Genomic DNA, 13,303 nt, shown 5'->3' with positions numbered 1-13,303 from the left:
CCCACCCATCCCCGCCCCTTCCGGATAGAGTCTGGGGCCATTGTCCTGCCAATCGCCCCCGTCTCCTGGTCTAGCTCCGCCCCCAAACGTGGAACTAGGTTTCTGGCCCCGCCCGTTCGTTCCCGTGGCGCCTGCGCAGGCGCAGAGCAGGTGCCGGAAGCGTCGGAGGCGGATCCCGGCGCGGCAGCCGCGCCGCTCCCAGCCTGCCCTGCTCCTTTCCAGGGTCGCCGGCGCCGGGAAGATGTTGCCTTTATCCATCAAGGACGATGAGTACAAGCCGCCCAAGTTCAACCTGCTCAGCAAGGTCTCGGGCTGGTTCAGGTGAGTGGCGGGGCCCGGGCCTGGGGGGGTCCCCTGGGGCGCGCTCCCCGGGCCTGGGGGCAGTGGCCGGGGTGGAGCCGGCGGCCCCACGCTCTGTGCCTGGGAGCAGGGGACCGGGAAGCGGCGCCCTAGGGACCCCCCCCACCTGCGGAGGGAAGGGGCGGCGGCGGCTCCCCCCCGGGGTGACGCTGTCAGCCGCCGTGCCCTGGCCGTGCCCCGGGCCGCCGCTGCCCTGCCCCGGGGCCGCGGCAGCGAGTGACCGCTGTGCCGTGTGTCTAGGTCCATCCTGTCCGACAAGACCTCGCGGAACCTGTTCTTCTTCCTCTGCCTCAACCTCTCCTTCGCCTTCGTGGAGCTGCTCTACGGCATCTGGAGTAACAGGTACCGGCGCGGCGGGGGGGCGGCTCCCGCAGCAGCCAGTGCCACGTCTACTGGGCTGCTGGGGCCGCAGGCGGCGGCTCCTCCGGCTTTGGGCTTGGAGTGCGAGCACCGGCAGGCGGGGTTTACGGGCGGGGGTGCCCCTGAAGTGGGGGAGGTTGAGTCGGGGGAGGTCAGGGGCCCTGACCTTGCCCCCTCCCACCCTCAGCTTCCATCAGCTTCAGGGCTATGCTTGTCTCTCAAGCCCCCGGCAGGGCAATGGCTCTATATCTCAGATTGATAACCAGGCTTGAGTGGGGCTTTTGAATGATTGAAGAAAGATTCCTACAGCATTAGCTTTGTCATGGCGGGGTTGTGACTCCCTCTTCCCTGACATTGCACCCTGCTAGTCTGAGCTCTTGTCTACACCTGGGAGTTAACTCGGATTAAGGAAGGGTGTGAATTGAAAGGTGTATAATGGCCATGCTTAGACCCCAGAAAATAGGTATAAAAATCGGGTAGCCAGTTCTGGTCTCTTGGGTCCATCTCTAAGGTGTTATCCTGCATATTGCTGAAGAGGGCTTTTGATCTCGTCTCCTCTGCTGTGTCTGCTGGGTTCAGGGCAGAGGAGTAGTGGTGGCTCTGGGGTGCACTGCACCATATGGGGATTGCTGCAGTTGCCCTCCCCCGTCCCCCACCTGCCACATGGATCCTTTATCTTGGAAAGTGAAAGTGTTGATAAACTGACAGCCAAGAGGCCGAAGTAACACTGCATAGAGTGCCCTTATCTTTGTATCCCTAAGTGGAGTTGAAACATCCTGGAATAGGTAAACAATACATGCCACTAACTCACAGACTCAAAGCTAGACAAGACACAGACAGGACAAAAGCTTAAGAATCAAAATGAAATACTTCAGTAGTAAAAACAGAAATTAAAAAAAGTGAAGTGATCTTTGGTGCTGGTTTAAGGTGCTCATTTGACACCAGTGTAAATAGAAATAATCTATCCCCTTTAAAAGGTAGAGTACAAACAGTGGCAGATTTCTTTGCACCATGGATGTGTCTCTCTGTTGACAGAGGGACTGTCCCTAAGCTGAGAGATTTCAGTCTTCACATATTCAGTTTTTGGATTCTACAGAAACTGACCACAAAGGTGTCTGTCAGTGCCAACAGTGGATCCCTGCTTTCTGAACTCAGATTTTGGTCTGACTTCACAAACTGTAAAAGGTCCATCAGACTGTTTTCTGTTGTGGGCCTTACTTGAAGCACTAACCTAGAGGTGAAAAGCTCTTTTTCCTGTTAGCCTCCTATGATTGTTTTTAAATGTCTTACTGAACATATGGTAAAACCCTTTTGCTTTCATCAAAAGAGTTGCTACTTCAGCACGGTTCAGATGGCACAGAATGGCAATTAATCCTTTAGATTCGCCTGACTTTGACTTTGTAGTTATTTTGAGAATTGTGAATAGTTTGCTGTGGGCATAATTAGACTATTCTGGTGTGGAGGAAGGGTTGATGTTAGAGATTTCTAAAACTGATGTTTTGAAGGATGTATAACAGGGCCAGGTGATCAAACGATTTCAAATCTGATACTTGATATTGTTGCCTTAGGTATGTCCGAATATTCTGCTCACATCTCTGCCCTAATGGGAGAAGCTAAGAGCAAAGTCTCAGATGTTGGAAATGTTCACTAGAATAGATGTGGTCAGAGAGAGTTGTGTTTGAACTGTTTTATCATTGTAGAATTAAGCTCCGAAAGGTTGGCATCTATCGGAGGCTTTTCTATAGCACCCATTATCCTAGTATACTATCTAAGGCCCTGATTACACTATGGGCGCCACAGTGGCACAGCTATGGTGCTATAGCTATGCTGCTCTAGCACTATAGTGTAGATGCTTCCTACAATGATGGAAGAGGTTTTTTCGTTGCTGTAGGTAATGCACCTCCTTGTGCAGCAGTAGCTAGGTCACTGGAAGAATCTGCTGACCTAGTGCATCTATGCTGAGGGTTAGGTCAGCATAGCTACGGTGCTTCGGGATGTGAATTTTTCACACCACTAAGCACCAAAGCTCTGTTGTCCTAACTTTTAAGTGTAGACCAGGTCTGAGTGTATATTGTAATCAGATATGTGATTGTATTTTATGTCTTCATTCTGCAATCCCTTGCGTTTGCCAAAAGAATATATTTTATCCTATCCTATTTAGGAAGCTGCTTCTTCATAAGCACACTTGATGGCCAAAGATGTTCACCTCTTTACTTAGAGCTTGTATATACACGAAGTTATTCTGGAAGGTGATCTTATTTCAGAATTAGAATAATTCCCCACAGGGAATTAATCAGGAATAGCTATTCCTAAATTTGAGCCCTACCTTAATCTAAATGATCTTTCCTTTGGGAAGAGAGCCTTATTTGAGTGTAAAATCTTTGATAATTGGAGACTGTGAGCAGCAGATGTACCTATGTCATAAAAAATATTGCCTCGGGATTCCAGGACATTGCACTACAGCTTCATTTGATATGCTAACTTTTTCCTGACAACTAGGAGGAAGGTAGAAGCCTTTGTTTTCCTTCCCATTCTAGGCATCTTGGAACAGTCCTCCTTAGATACTAGTTAGAGAAAGAAATGTTCAATTCAGATTTAAAAAGTTTTAGAAATAACCTCGTTTGAGGGATTAGTTTTCAAAGGAGGATGATTCTTCAGTAAAGTAATCCTAACACCAGCCTTCCTGTGATCTTCCTCCTAACTAAGGTAGTTGAACCTGTGTGCAATAAGTCTTGTGGCTATAGAGGGATTGCTTTTCCAGCTTTTAATTGGGGTAAGAGGAATGAGAACTGATAATTGGTAGGACCAAAAAAGACTTTTGGAACTGTAATTCTAATTCCCAGTACACTTGATTGATTTATAAAGTCTGTACTTCTTATATTTCAGGGACTACAAAGTGACCTATCAGAACAACATTTGAAAATATACTTCAGTGTCATTTTAATCACTGGTAGCTAATTTTCAAGTGTATAACCCATTCACTCCTAAAGACTATAACCTGTTTTGTTCTGAATTTTAAATTACAGACCAAGTGTTTTGGGGATTATTTTTAATCTAGATCAGAGGTTCTCAAACTTCATTGTACTGCAACCCTCTTCTGACGACAAAAATTACTACATGACCCAAGGAGGGGGGACTGAAGCCTGAGTCTGCCCGAGCACCACCACCCAAGATGGGAGAAGGGGGAGCCAACACCCAAGCCCTGCCACCCAGAGTGGCGGGGGCCAAAGCCCAAGGGCTTCAGCCCCAGGCTTGGGGCCTGTAACCTAAGTACTGCCACCGAGTGCTGAAGTTCTCAGGCATTGGCCGTGGGCGATGGGGCTTCGGCCATGGGTCCTAACAAGTCTAATGCCAGCCCTGATCAATGAAAACGGGGTCATGATCCAGTTTGGGGTCCCGACCCTCCGTTTGAGAACAGCTGATCTAGATCTTTTTGTATCCTGTTTGGTAAATATTAACCACATGATTAATTTATAAAATAGTTAATAATGTTATTCATTTAAGTTTGGGTAGCGTGTCTTTCCTAATTTCTTTTAACAATATTTGTGAATTTAATGTTGACAAAAGATGCTGAAGTGACAGGCTTGGAATAGGAACAACACAAATGGCAACAATTCAAGTTTGCCCATACTGGCTTGGAAGGCTCACCTTAAAATGTGAGAATAATCTGTTCATTGACTTCCTTTAGTGAAACTGCCAACAGGTGTGCTAGTTGTAGAGGTGGTCTTCTGTGATCTGTTTACTGATAACTGAGACAGTCAAACCCATTTCATGTAGACGGTCAAAGAGTCAGAAATAGAAACAACCTTTACTTCTGATTTGGGTTGAGTTTGAAATGATAATCAGTAATAAAAGGCTATATATGTCATTACTAATCTTGTAAAATTTACATCCTGCTTCCTTTAGTAGTATCTTCAGAAGTAAATGTCCGCTAGATTTTTAAAAGTGGCTAAAATATTGTTTATGAAGATTAAAATGTTCATATAAATCAAGAATAGTCTTAATGCTCATCAGTACAGCTTTCACATCTTTAAAAAAAATCTTATAATGAAGAAGTCTACAGTAAGAGTAAGGGTAAGAGCTGAATCTTATGTACAATACAATTTCTGTAAATTTACAAGGGAGTACGTGTGTGGTGATTGGATATCTGCGTCTAAATTTGTACTACTTTTATAGCTTTATATTGAAAAGGATTAGAAAACCAGTTGTTGGTTTAGGATGGTAGATGCGAAGGATCAGACACGTTTGCATTTAGAAGGTTTTTATCTTAGAAGGTCTGATCTTTATGTAAGCTTGTCAAGGTTCCTCCCCCACTCTGAACTCTAGGGTACAGATGTGGGGACCTGCATGAAAAACCTCCTAAGCTTATCTTTACCAGCTTAGGTCAAAACTTCCCCAAGGTACAAAATATTCCACCCTTTTGTCCTTGGATTGGCCGCTAACACCACCAAACAAATACTGGTTACTGGGGAAGAGCTGTTTGGACACGTCTTTCCCCCAAAAATACTTCCCAAAACCTTGCACCCCACTTCCTGGACAAGGTTTGGTAAAAAGCCTCACCAATTTGCCTAGGTGACTACAGACCCAGACCCTTGGATCTTAAGAACAATGAACAATCCTCCCAACACTTGCACCCCCTCTTTCCAGGGAAATGTTGGATAAAAAGCCTCACCAATTTGCATAGGTGACCACAGACCCAAACCCTTGGATCTGAGAACAATGAAAAAAAAAATTGTTTTCTTACAAAAAGACTTTTAATAGAAATAGAAGTAAATAGAAATAAAAAAAATCCCCCCTGTAAAGTCAGGATGGTAGATACCTTACAGGGTAATTAGATTCAAAACATAGAGAACCCCTCTAGGCAAAAACCTTAAGTTACAAAAAAGATACACAGACAGAAATAGTTAGTCTATTCAGCACAATTCTTTTCTCAGCCATTTAAAGAAATCATAATCTAACACGTACCTAGCTAGATTACTTACTAAAAGTTCTAAGGCTTCATTCCTGGTCTATCCCCGGCAAAGACAAAATATAGACAGACCCACATACCCTTTAAAAAGAAAAAAGAAAAGGAGTACTTGTGGCACCTTAGAGACTAACCAGTTTATTTGAGCATGAGCTTTCGTGAGCTACAGCTCACTTCATCGGATGCATAGGACTGGCTATGCATCCGATGAAGTGAGCTGTAGCCCACGAAAGCTCATGCTCAAATAAACTGGTTAGTCTCTAAGGTGCCACAAGTACTCCTTTTCTTTTTACGAATACAGACTAACACGGCTGTTACTCTGAAACCACATACCCTTTGTTTCTCTCCCTCCTCCCAGCTTTTGAAAGTATCTTGTCTCCTCATTGGTCATTTTGGTCAGGTGCCAGTGAGGTTACCTTTAGCTTCTTAACCCTTTACAGGTGAGAGGAGATTTCCTCTGGCCAGGAGGGATTTTAAAGGGGTTTACCCTTCCCTTTGTATTTATGACAAAGCTTAACAAATAAAATATTCGTGCCAGACTGTAATGTTCTGCCAAAACATTAAAGTTAGACCAGTGGCGTGTTGTTAAAAATCTCACCTGGAAAGTGCAGTGAGAACAATTAAAAATAGCAATGATCAAGTGACAGTTTTCAAATAGGTGAATCCCAGCCATTTAGGGCTTTCTAGATCAAAATCAGCATTGTAAACTGTATTTGGAAACCAGTAGGCCGCCTATGAAGTACTGGTTACATGGTCATGGTGAGATGAGCCACTTAGCATACCATGTAACAGCTTGTTATCTTCAACTTCTGGATTTATATGACTGTATAGAGTGCTTGGCAGTTTCCCAGTTGACTTTTGCAATCTCTAGCACTAATACAGCAATAACTAACTGCACAGAACATTGTGTATGAATCACTTGTAATATGGAACAATGGAAATAAGTTTTTAAATCACTAGTAACACGATGCTTATTGTGATAACTTTTTATAGGCCCAAATTCAAATTACATTTCACAGTCCAAATAAATAGGCATATGCCTATTTTATATCTTAAATGTCTGTTTTTAATCTCCTAGAATGAAGGCGTTGCCTTTTAGAAAAGAATTCTGGCAAAGAATTTTACTCAGAGTAACAAGTATTTCAGATATGCATGTTTTCCCAATATTGGTCTGAGGTCTGAAAAGGGAATATAGAGAATGTGGACACCTTTGGTTTACTGAGTGTGAAAATAAGCAGTTGGTTGCTACCTATCTTTTTTTGTTCATTGTCCATTTTTTTTTAAATAAAGGGGGGAAAATTCAGTTTATATACTGCAATGAATGGCAGAATTCAGAGAGATGTTAATAAATAAAGTTAATAAATAAAGTGCCGGAAAACATATTTTTGAATAATATCTCATTTTACACATCCAAAATGATCTTGTGCCTGATACTTATACTGTCACTGCTTTGGATCACTTACCTTGCCTGTCTTCATGTACATGACCCAGTTTTGTGAAGATGTTTTTAATTAAAACATCTTCATGCTTTACCTGCTAGTTTACTTTCCCTAAAAAAGCAAGGATTCTTTATGCCATTAACCTATGTGTGGGATGTTAAAATAGGAAAATACCTTCCCTCCCCGATGTTTTCTTTCATATGGCCACAACTATTTACAGCATCCAAAGGATAATGGATGTAAATAGTAGTAATTGTAGAACTTTGCCAGTGAGTTTGAGAACAATATTACTACCATTTCTGCTTGTCTTTTGAAAATGGGTCTTGATCATCACACACACAAATCTGTTATTGTGCAATATTAGAGGTACTTGATAAATTAAGTGTTCTGGTAAAGTTTCTACTTGGCAGTTGTCACTGCAGGTATAGCAGCATCAGATAAAATTATTGTTCAGTTTAGCTATTCTGATATCGCTATACAATTGATGGCTGATGGGAAAAGCTAAATATATGTAAGAGTTAGCATTTTTTTCTTTACCGCTATGTTTACATATGACAAGTTCAAACGTTTGCCATGGGATTTGGGATTATGATTCCAAAAGCGTGATATTCCTTGTGGTATGTCACTGAATTTAAAGGGTGCTTCTTTATGACTAGCTATGGAAAAATTTTTCTGTCCCCCCTCCCCCTTAGGCCATACATTATTGCTGTTTTTTTATACACCGTGACAAATTACTTTGTGCTTTGATTTAAGAATTAGTGGCACCATGCTTCTTGCAATGACTATGTACATACAGCCTCCTAGCCATTTAGAACATGTCTTGATAGCATCATTCTGTTAAAAAAATCTTTGTAATGACTATAAAAGCTTCCTAATTATGATTAGCTTCTAAATGTAGTGGGTTGTTGTCAAGGTTCCTTCCCCACTCTGAACTCCAGGGTACAGATGTGGGGACCTGCATGAAAGACCCCCTAAGCTTATTCTTACCAGCTTAAGTTAAAAACTTCCTCAAGGTTCAAACTTTGCCTTGTCCTTGAACCCTTTGCTGCCACCACCAAGCGTGTTAAACAAAGAACAGGGAAAGAGCCTACTTGAAGACGTTATCCCTCCAAGCCCTACACCTCCTTTCCTGGGTAAGGCTTGATAAAAATCCTCACCGATTTGCATAGGTGAATACAGACCCAAACCCTTGAATCTTAAGAACAATGAAAAAACAATCAGGTTCTTAAATGAAGAATTTAATTAAAAAAAAAGTAAAAGAATCGCCTCTGTAAAATCAGGATGGTAAATACCTTACAGGGTAATCCGATTCAAAACACAGAGAAACCCTCTAGGCAAAACCTTAAGTTACAAAAAGACACAAAAACAGGAATATACATTCCATTCAGCACAGCTATTTTACCAGCCATTAAACTAAAGAAAATCTAATGCATTTCTAGCTAGATTGCTTACTAACTTTTTACAGGAGTTCTGAAGAGCATTCCCGATCTGTTCCCGGCAAAAGCATAATGCAGACAGCCTAACCCTTTGTCCCATGTTCTCTTCCCCCCCCCCCCCCCCCGCCCCAGCTTTGAAAGTAACTTGTCTCCTCATTGGTCATTTTGGTCAGGTGCCAGCGAGATTATCCTAGCTTCTTAACCCTTTACAGGTGAAAGGGTTTTGCCTCTGGCCAGGAGGGATTTTATAATTCTGTATACAGAAAGGTGGTTACCCTTTCCTTTATATTTATGACAGTTGTATCTAAATATATTTGGATAAATTGAATTTGGCAGTTTAGGAGAGACATTGGCTGTGCAAAATGCTAAACTGGTGTACTGTCCTTTTGAAAAGAAAAGATTTGCAACTTCTCACACTTCAGAATCTTTTTGCTGCTATGCCAACCAACTGCATATGATAGATATTTTTTCCAGGTACAAATGCAATAATTTGATATCAGTTCTTGTGTGTTTATAAATTCTTCCAAAGTGCCCCCTTGCTCACAAAATATACTTCTGAAAAAATGAAAGACAAGTTTCTTACTGAGCAGTGTGCTAGCAATGTAGCAGTTCTAGTCCCTTTTGTCAAAACGCATTTAAGAATTCTCTTGACAAACTAGAAATATTCAGTATGTACCCTATAATCAAAAGCAGTATTTTAAAATCAATTCACTGAGGAGGAACTGTACAATTAACTAGTCTGAAATACTGGCTTTACGATACATTGTATTGGATTTTTTTAAAAAGAGGGAATTAATGACTTTTTCGCAACAGGAAACAAAACTTGCTAAGTAGATTTCATTTTGTACTTCTCACTTGAATGGTTACTAAGATGTAAAACAGAAGTTCCTATGTTGCAAGATTATCTAAATTTAATTATATCTGATGTATGGCAGGGATTTTCAAAGAAGCCTAAACGAGTTGGGTGTTTAGCCCCCACTGAAATACAAAGGAGATTGAGTACTGTACCTACCTCATTTAGGGTCTTTTGAAAATTCCAGTGTTCACATATATATCTAGCAAAACAGTATATATTTTAGAGTCTGAAATAGGTTAATTGAAAACAGTTATGTTTTTGTATAGGTAACCTGCTAAAGGGGAAAATGTGGTTTGTGCCATTTGTTGCTGACTTTTTTTTTAAAGGTAAACAAGGTCTGAAAGATCTCTTTATAAAATTGCTTGTTTGCCTTTTTTACATTAGAAATTCAGGTCCTGCCTGTATTTAAAGATTAACTGGAGGACCACACAAGAGCCAAGATAAAGTTGAGCAATTTCAGGAGAAGTCTTAAGTAAGGCTACTTAAAATTCTGGATTTGTTTTTTAGTTAACATCTATTTAACCTTAATTAGTAATCTATAATAGAAGGTTTCTTTGCCCAAATATTAAACTCCCTTTCCCCTTAAATTTAGTGTTAGATATAACAGAAGACATTTCTAGGAACTCCCAGATGTCTTGCAGCACAATCAGAGAAGAATAGATTTTTCTATTCTTGATAGGTAAAAAAACAAAAGCAAACTTTAAAATAAATCTGGCTGTTATACATCATAAATCAACAAAAGTACACAAGTCCATTTAAAAACACTTTCTGACCCTTAAACATTTTGTAATTGTGCGTGGGGGAAGTTTTTGGTGATTCTTTGAAATGGCCTCTGCATTTCCATGTAAGCTTAGCTCCTAATCTTCAGTTCTGTGAAATGGTACTAATGTGACCCTCATCATTCACTGCTTTTATGAAAGCATTAGTACTGGAAGGTACATCAGACATGTGTGAAAGTGCAGAAGTAACTTTTCCTCAAAGAACCACAGAAGTAACCTTTCTGTTATTTGGCCTTTACAAAGAAAGCTGTTTGGTTAATTATGTTTGTGATGTATGCACATGGATTGCCTTGCAGGAAAACTTCCTTTTATTCTAAATGTAATGTTACAAATGAGTCTAACCCAACATTTGAATGGAATCCATTGCTTTCACTGAATGGCATTAAGAAGTGGGTGCTGTTTCATTTTACCCTAGTCCAGGTGCTGCTGTGAAAGATTAATTATGATTTGAAGCAGATGCTGATATTGGTTTAAGTCTCCTTCAGAGAATATCTGTTACTGCTGAGTTAAAAATACAACATTTCTTCCTAAAGGAGCTGCAAGTCTTTCCAGCTTGCTGCTTCACACTATTGCAGCTTCTGGCAGCATGATGTACATTAGGCTCAATTTACTGCTCATGAACTCAGGACCAAGCAAAGACTTAAAAGAAGTTGCAGGCTGCTTGAATTGTCATTTGGGATTCCTCTCTTCCCCACTCCTAAAACAACAACATTTTTGAATTATTAGATTTTATAAAAAGTCTTTAACATGAACATGCCCTACCTACCCTACTATTGTGCTTGTTCCCTGCTATGTTAGCACTTCTGTAAACACTGGCTGCTTGAGTTACTGGAGACTCTGTATTGTCACAGTTCAGTTATGCATAATGGCTTCTGATGTTCGTATGCACTGTAGAGGGGCATTTGAATGCCATTTTATGGTGCACACCTTACATGCAATCCTGATAATGCATAGTACCCAGTATACACATTTAAAAAAATTAGTTGCCTGAAATGATTGTGTGCTGTCTGAATGTATTGGGAGCAATATCACACGTTTGGTTCAAGCTTAAAAGTAAATTTGTACTCTGAAAAATGACTACATACAAGTATCACCTTACTCAATGCATCTGCACCTTACTCAATGCATTGGTTACGCTGTCAACCACGTAGAACTGCTAACTTGTCCCAGGTTGTATAATGGGCAGGGTGTAGGTGGCGGTGCCAGTGACGTCTGCTGAATGGAAGTAAAAGGCAAGAGCTGAGACTAGTTGCCAAGCCAAGTCAGGAAAGCAGATAGCATGGTCAAGTCAGGATTGGATCTAAGTCAGGAGTAAGATGGAGGAGAAAAGACAAGGTCTGTAGCAGCGGCAAGCCAGAGTCTGCATTGTTGGTCAGATGGTTCCTTGGAGCAGCCTCCAGGCTTAAATAGTTGATGTGCACCAATCGGGCGACCACTGGGTTCAGTTGCGCTGACATCTTTGGGCAGTACTTTCTGCAGTGACTACCCCTCCCGTAATGAATGGATGGTGCTTTGCCTGACTCCCTAGTGGCACTCTGGAGGTGTTGGTCGCCCACGACTCTGCAAACCTGGGTTGTAGACCTGCGGATCCTTACAGGTTGGATTAAAAAAATGGATGACTAAAAGAAAGAGATTTTTCAATTTAAATTAAATACAGGCTTGTTTTTTAAATTATGGCAGCTTATGGTAAGGCCTAAACTAACTGTCATATATTAAATAATTTAAATAAAAAGAAATTAAGCAAAGAAAGACAAACCACTAAACTGGTGGAAGTCACTGGCTAAGTGACTAAACCATCTTTTGACAGCAGTAGTATCTTCAGCAGGTACAGAGAGAATATTTTCTCTTTACAGTTTATTCGACTAGTTTAGTTCAATTACTTGTTCATTCAAAGTTAAGAAACCAAGTGGGAGCTGAAAAAGTGGAATAAACCTATTAATAAAAACTGAGAGAATGAGAATCTATTAGTTCTAAAATTTTGAGGGACATGATGACCCAAAACTATCAGTTCAATTCACTAACTACAAATAATACTTTCTTTGCTTGATAAATCAGTTAATTTCAAGTGCAAAACCTTTTTATCTAAAAACTTTCTGAAACATTTGACTTACCAATCAAGTACATTTAAGATATTTTTATTTAACTAATAACTACAATCATCTGTTGCATATCATAGACTGTGAGCTTTCTGTGGCAAGAACTGTCTTTGTGGTGGCTTTTCTGCAGTCTCTAGTATAGTGGTACTCTAATCTTTGTTTGAATCCTTATGCACTGCCGCAATAGTAATACTAAATATAGTAATGATTCATGTGTTTGCTTTGCTTGACACATTTTTCTCCTGCTAGCACAATAGGATCAATGGAATTATTGGCGGGGGGAAGGAAGTGGACTTCTTTTCTGACTCTTATATTGAGAGAATTAAGTTTCAGTTGCCATATCTTTATTCTAAATGATGCACAATCAGATTTTCTTTTATATATTTTTAAATTCTAGATTGAGTTGACAGAGTTGCCTGCTTTTTAAAACTGCCATCTTTTTGCCTGTAACTAAGTGACTATGATCAAGTTCTTGAGACAATAAACATGGAACCTTGTTGGGTTTTTAGCATATAATGACCCTTTTAACTTTGGCTTCTAAATGTTATGTGTACAGACTTAGGAAGTCTAACCTTGTTTTCCAGTAGTAGAATTTTTCCATGTGTTGTCTAAAGCATCATAACTATTCTTAAGGGTATTATATGGGAGTTCTGTAATAGGTAAGCCAGATTCAGATAGCCCCACCACCTGACGGTTGCTCAGTAATTTTCAATAGTATTTATAATCTCAGACACAAAAGGAACAGGAGTGTGCACTGCTAGGGTGGGTGTTGGGTGGGGGGGAGTGTTAAAAGCACTTTGAATTTCAAACTTAATATGGCCTTATGGAACTAACTGAAATATTTCTGTTCCTTTCTAGTTTAGGTCTAATATCAGATTCCTTTCATATGTTCTTCGACTGTACTGCTCTACTGGCTGGATTAGCAGCTTCAGTCATTTCAAAGTGGAGATCAAATGATGCTTTCTCATATGGGTAAGAAATTTTAGCTTCTTATAGCTTAGGAAATATATT

The 13,303-nt window shown here is 40.5% G+C and overlaps 1 protein-coding gene across 2 annotated transcripts in view; it reads left to right on the top strand.

Annotated features, from left to right (window-relative positions):
- The first annotated feature begins 149 nt into the window (after positions 1 to 149).
- Positions 150 to 13,303, top strand: part of SLC30A7 (solute carrier family 30 member 7) — a 56,705-nt gene continuing 43,551 nt past the window's right edge. The window contains exons 1-3 of one of the 2 annotated variants that reach the window (XM_074961240.1): positions 150 to 321; positions 601 to 702; positions 13,156 to 13,264. In XM_074961240.1, coding sequence (XP_074817341.1) covers positions 267 to 321; positions 601 to 702; positions 13,156 to 13,264 — 266 coding nt within the window. In that variant the 5' untranslated portion in view covers positions 150 to 266. Of the gene's footprint in view, positions 322 to 600; positions 703 to 13,150; positions 13,265 to 13,303 lie in introns of both variants that reach the window. The other variant, XM_074961239.1, reaches the window with a different exon arrangement.

This window comes from Natator depressus, chromosome 8, assembly GCF_965152275.1.
Source record: "Natator depressus isolate rNatDep1 chromosome 8, rNatDep2.hap1, whole genome shotgun sequence".
In the NCBI taxonomy this organism is placed as follows: domain Eukaryota; kingdom Metazoa; phylum Chordata; order Testudines; family Cheloniidae; genus Natator; species Natator depressus.
Note: the sequence above shows the minus strand (reverse complement) of the source record. Positions and strands in the feature narration are given on the sequence as shown.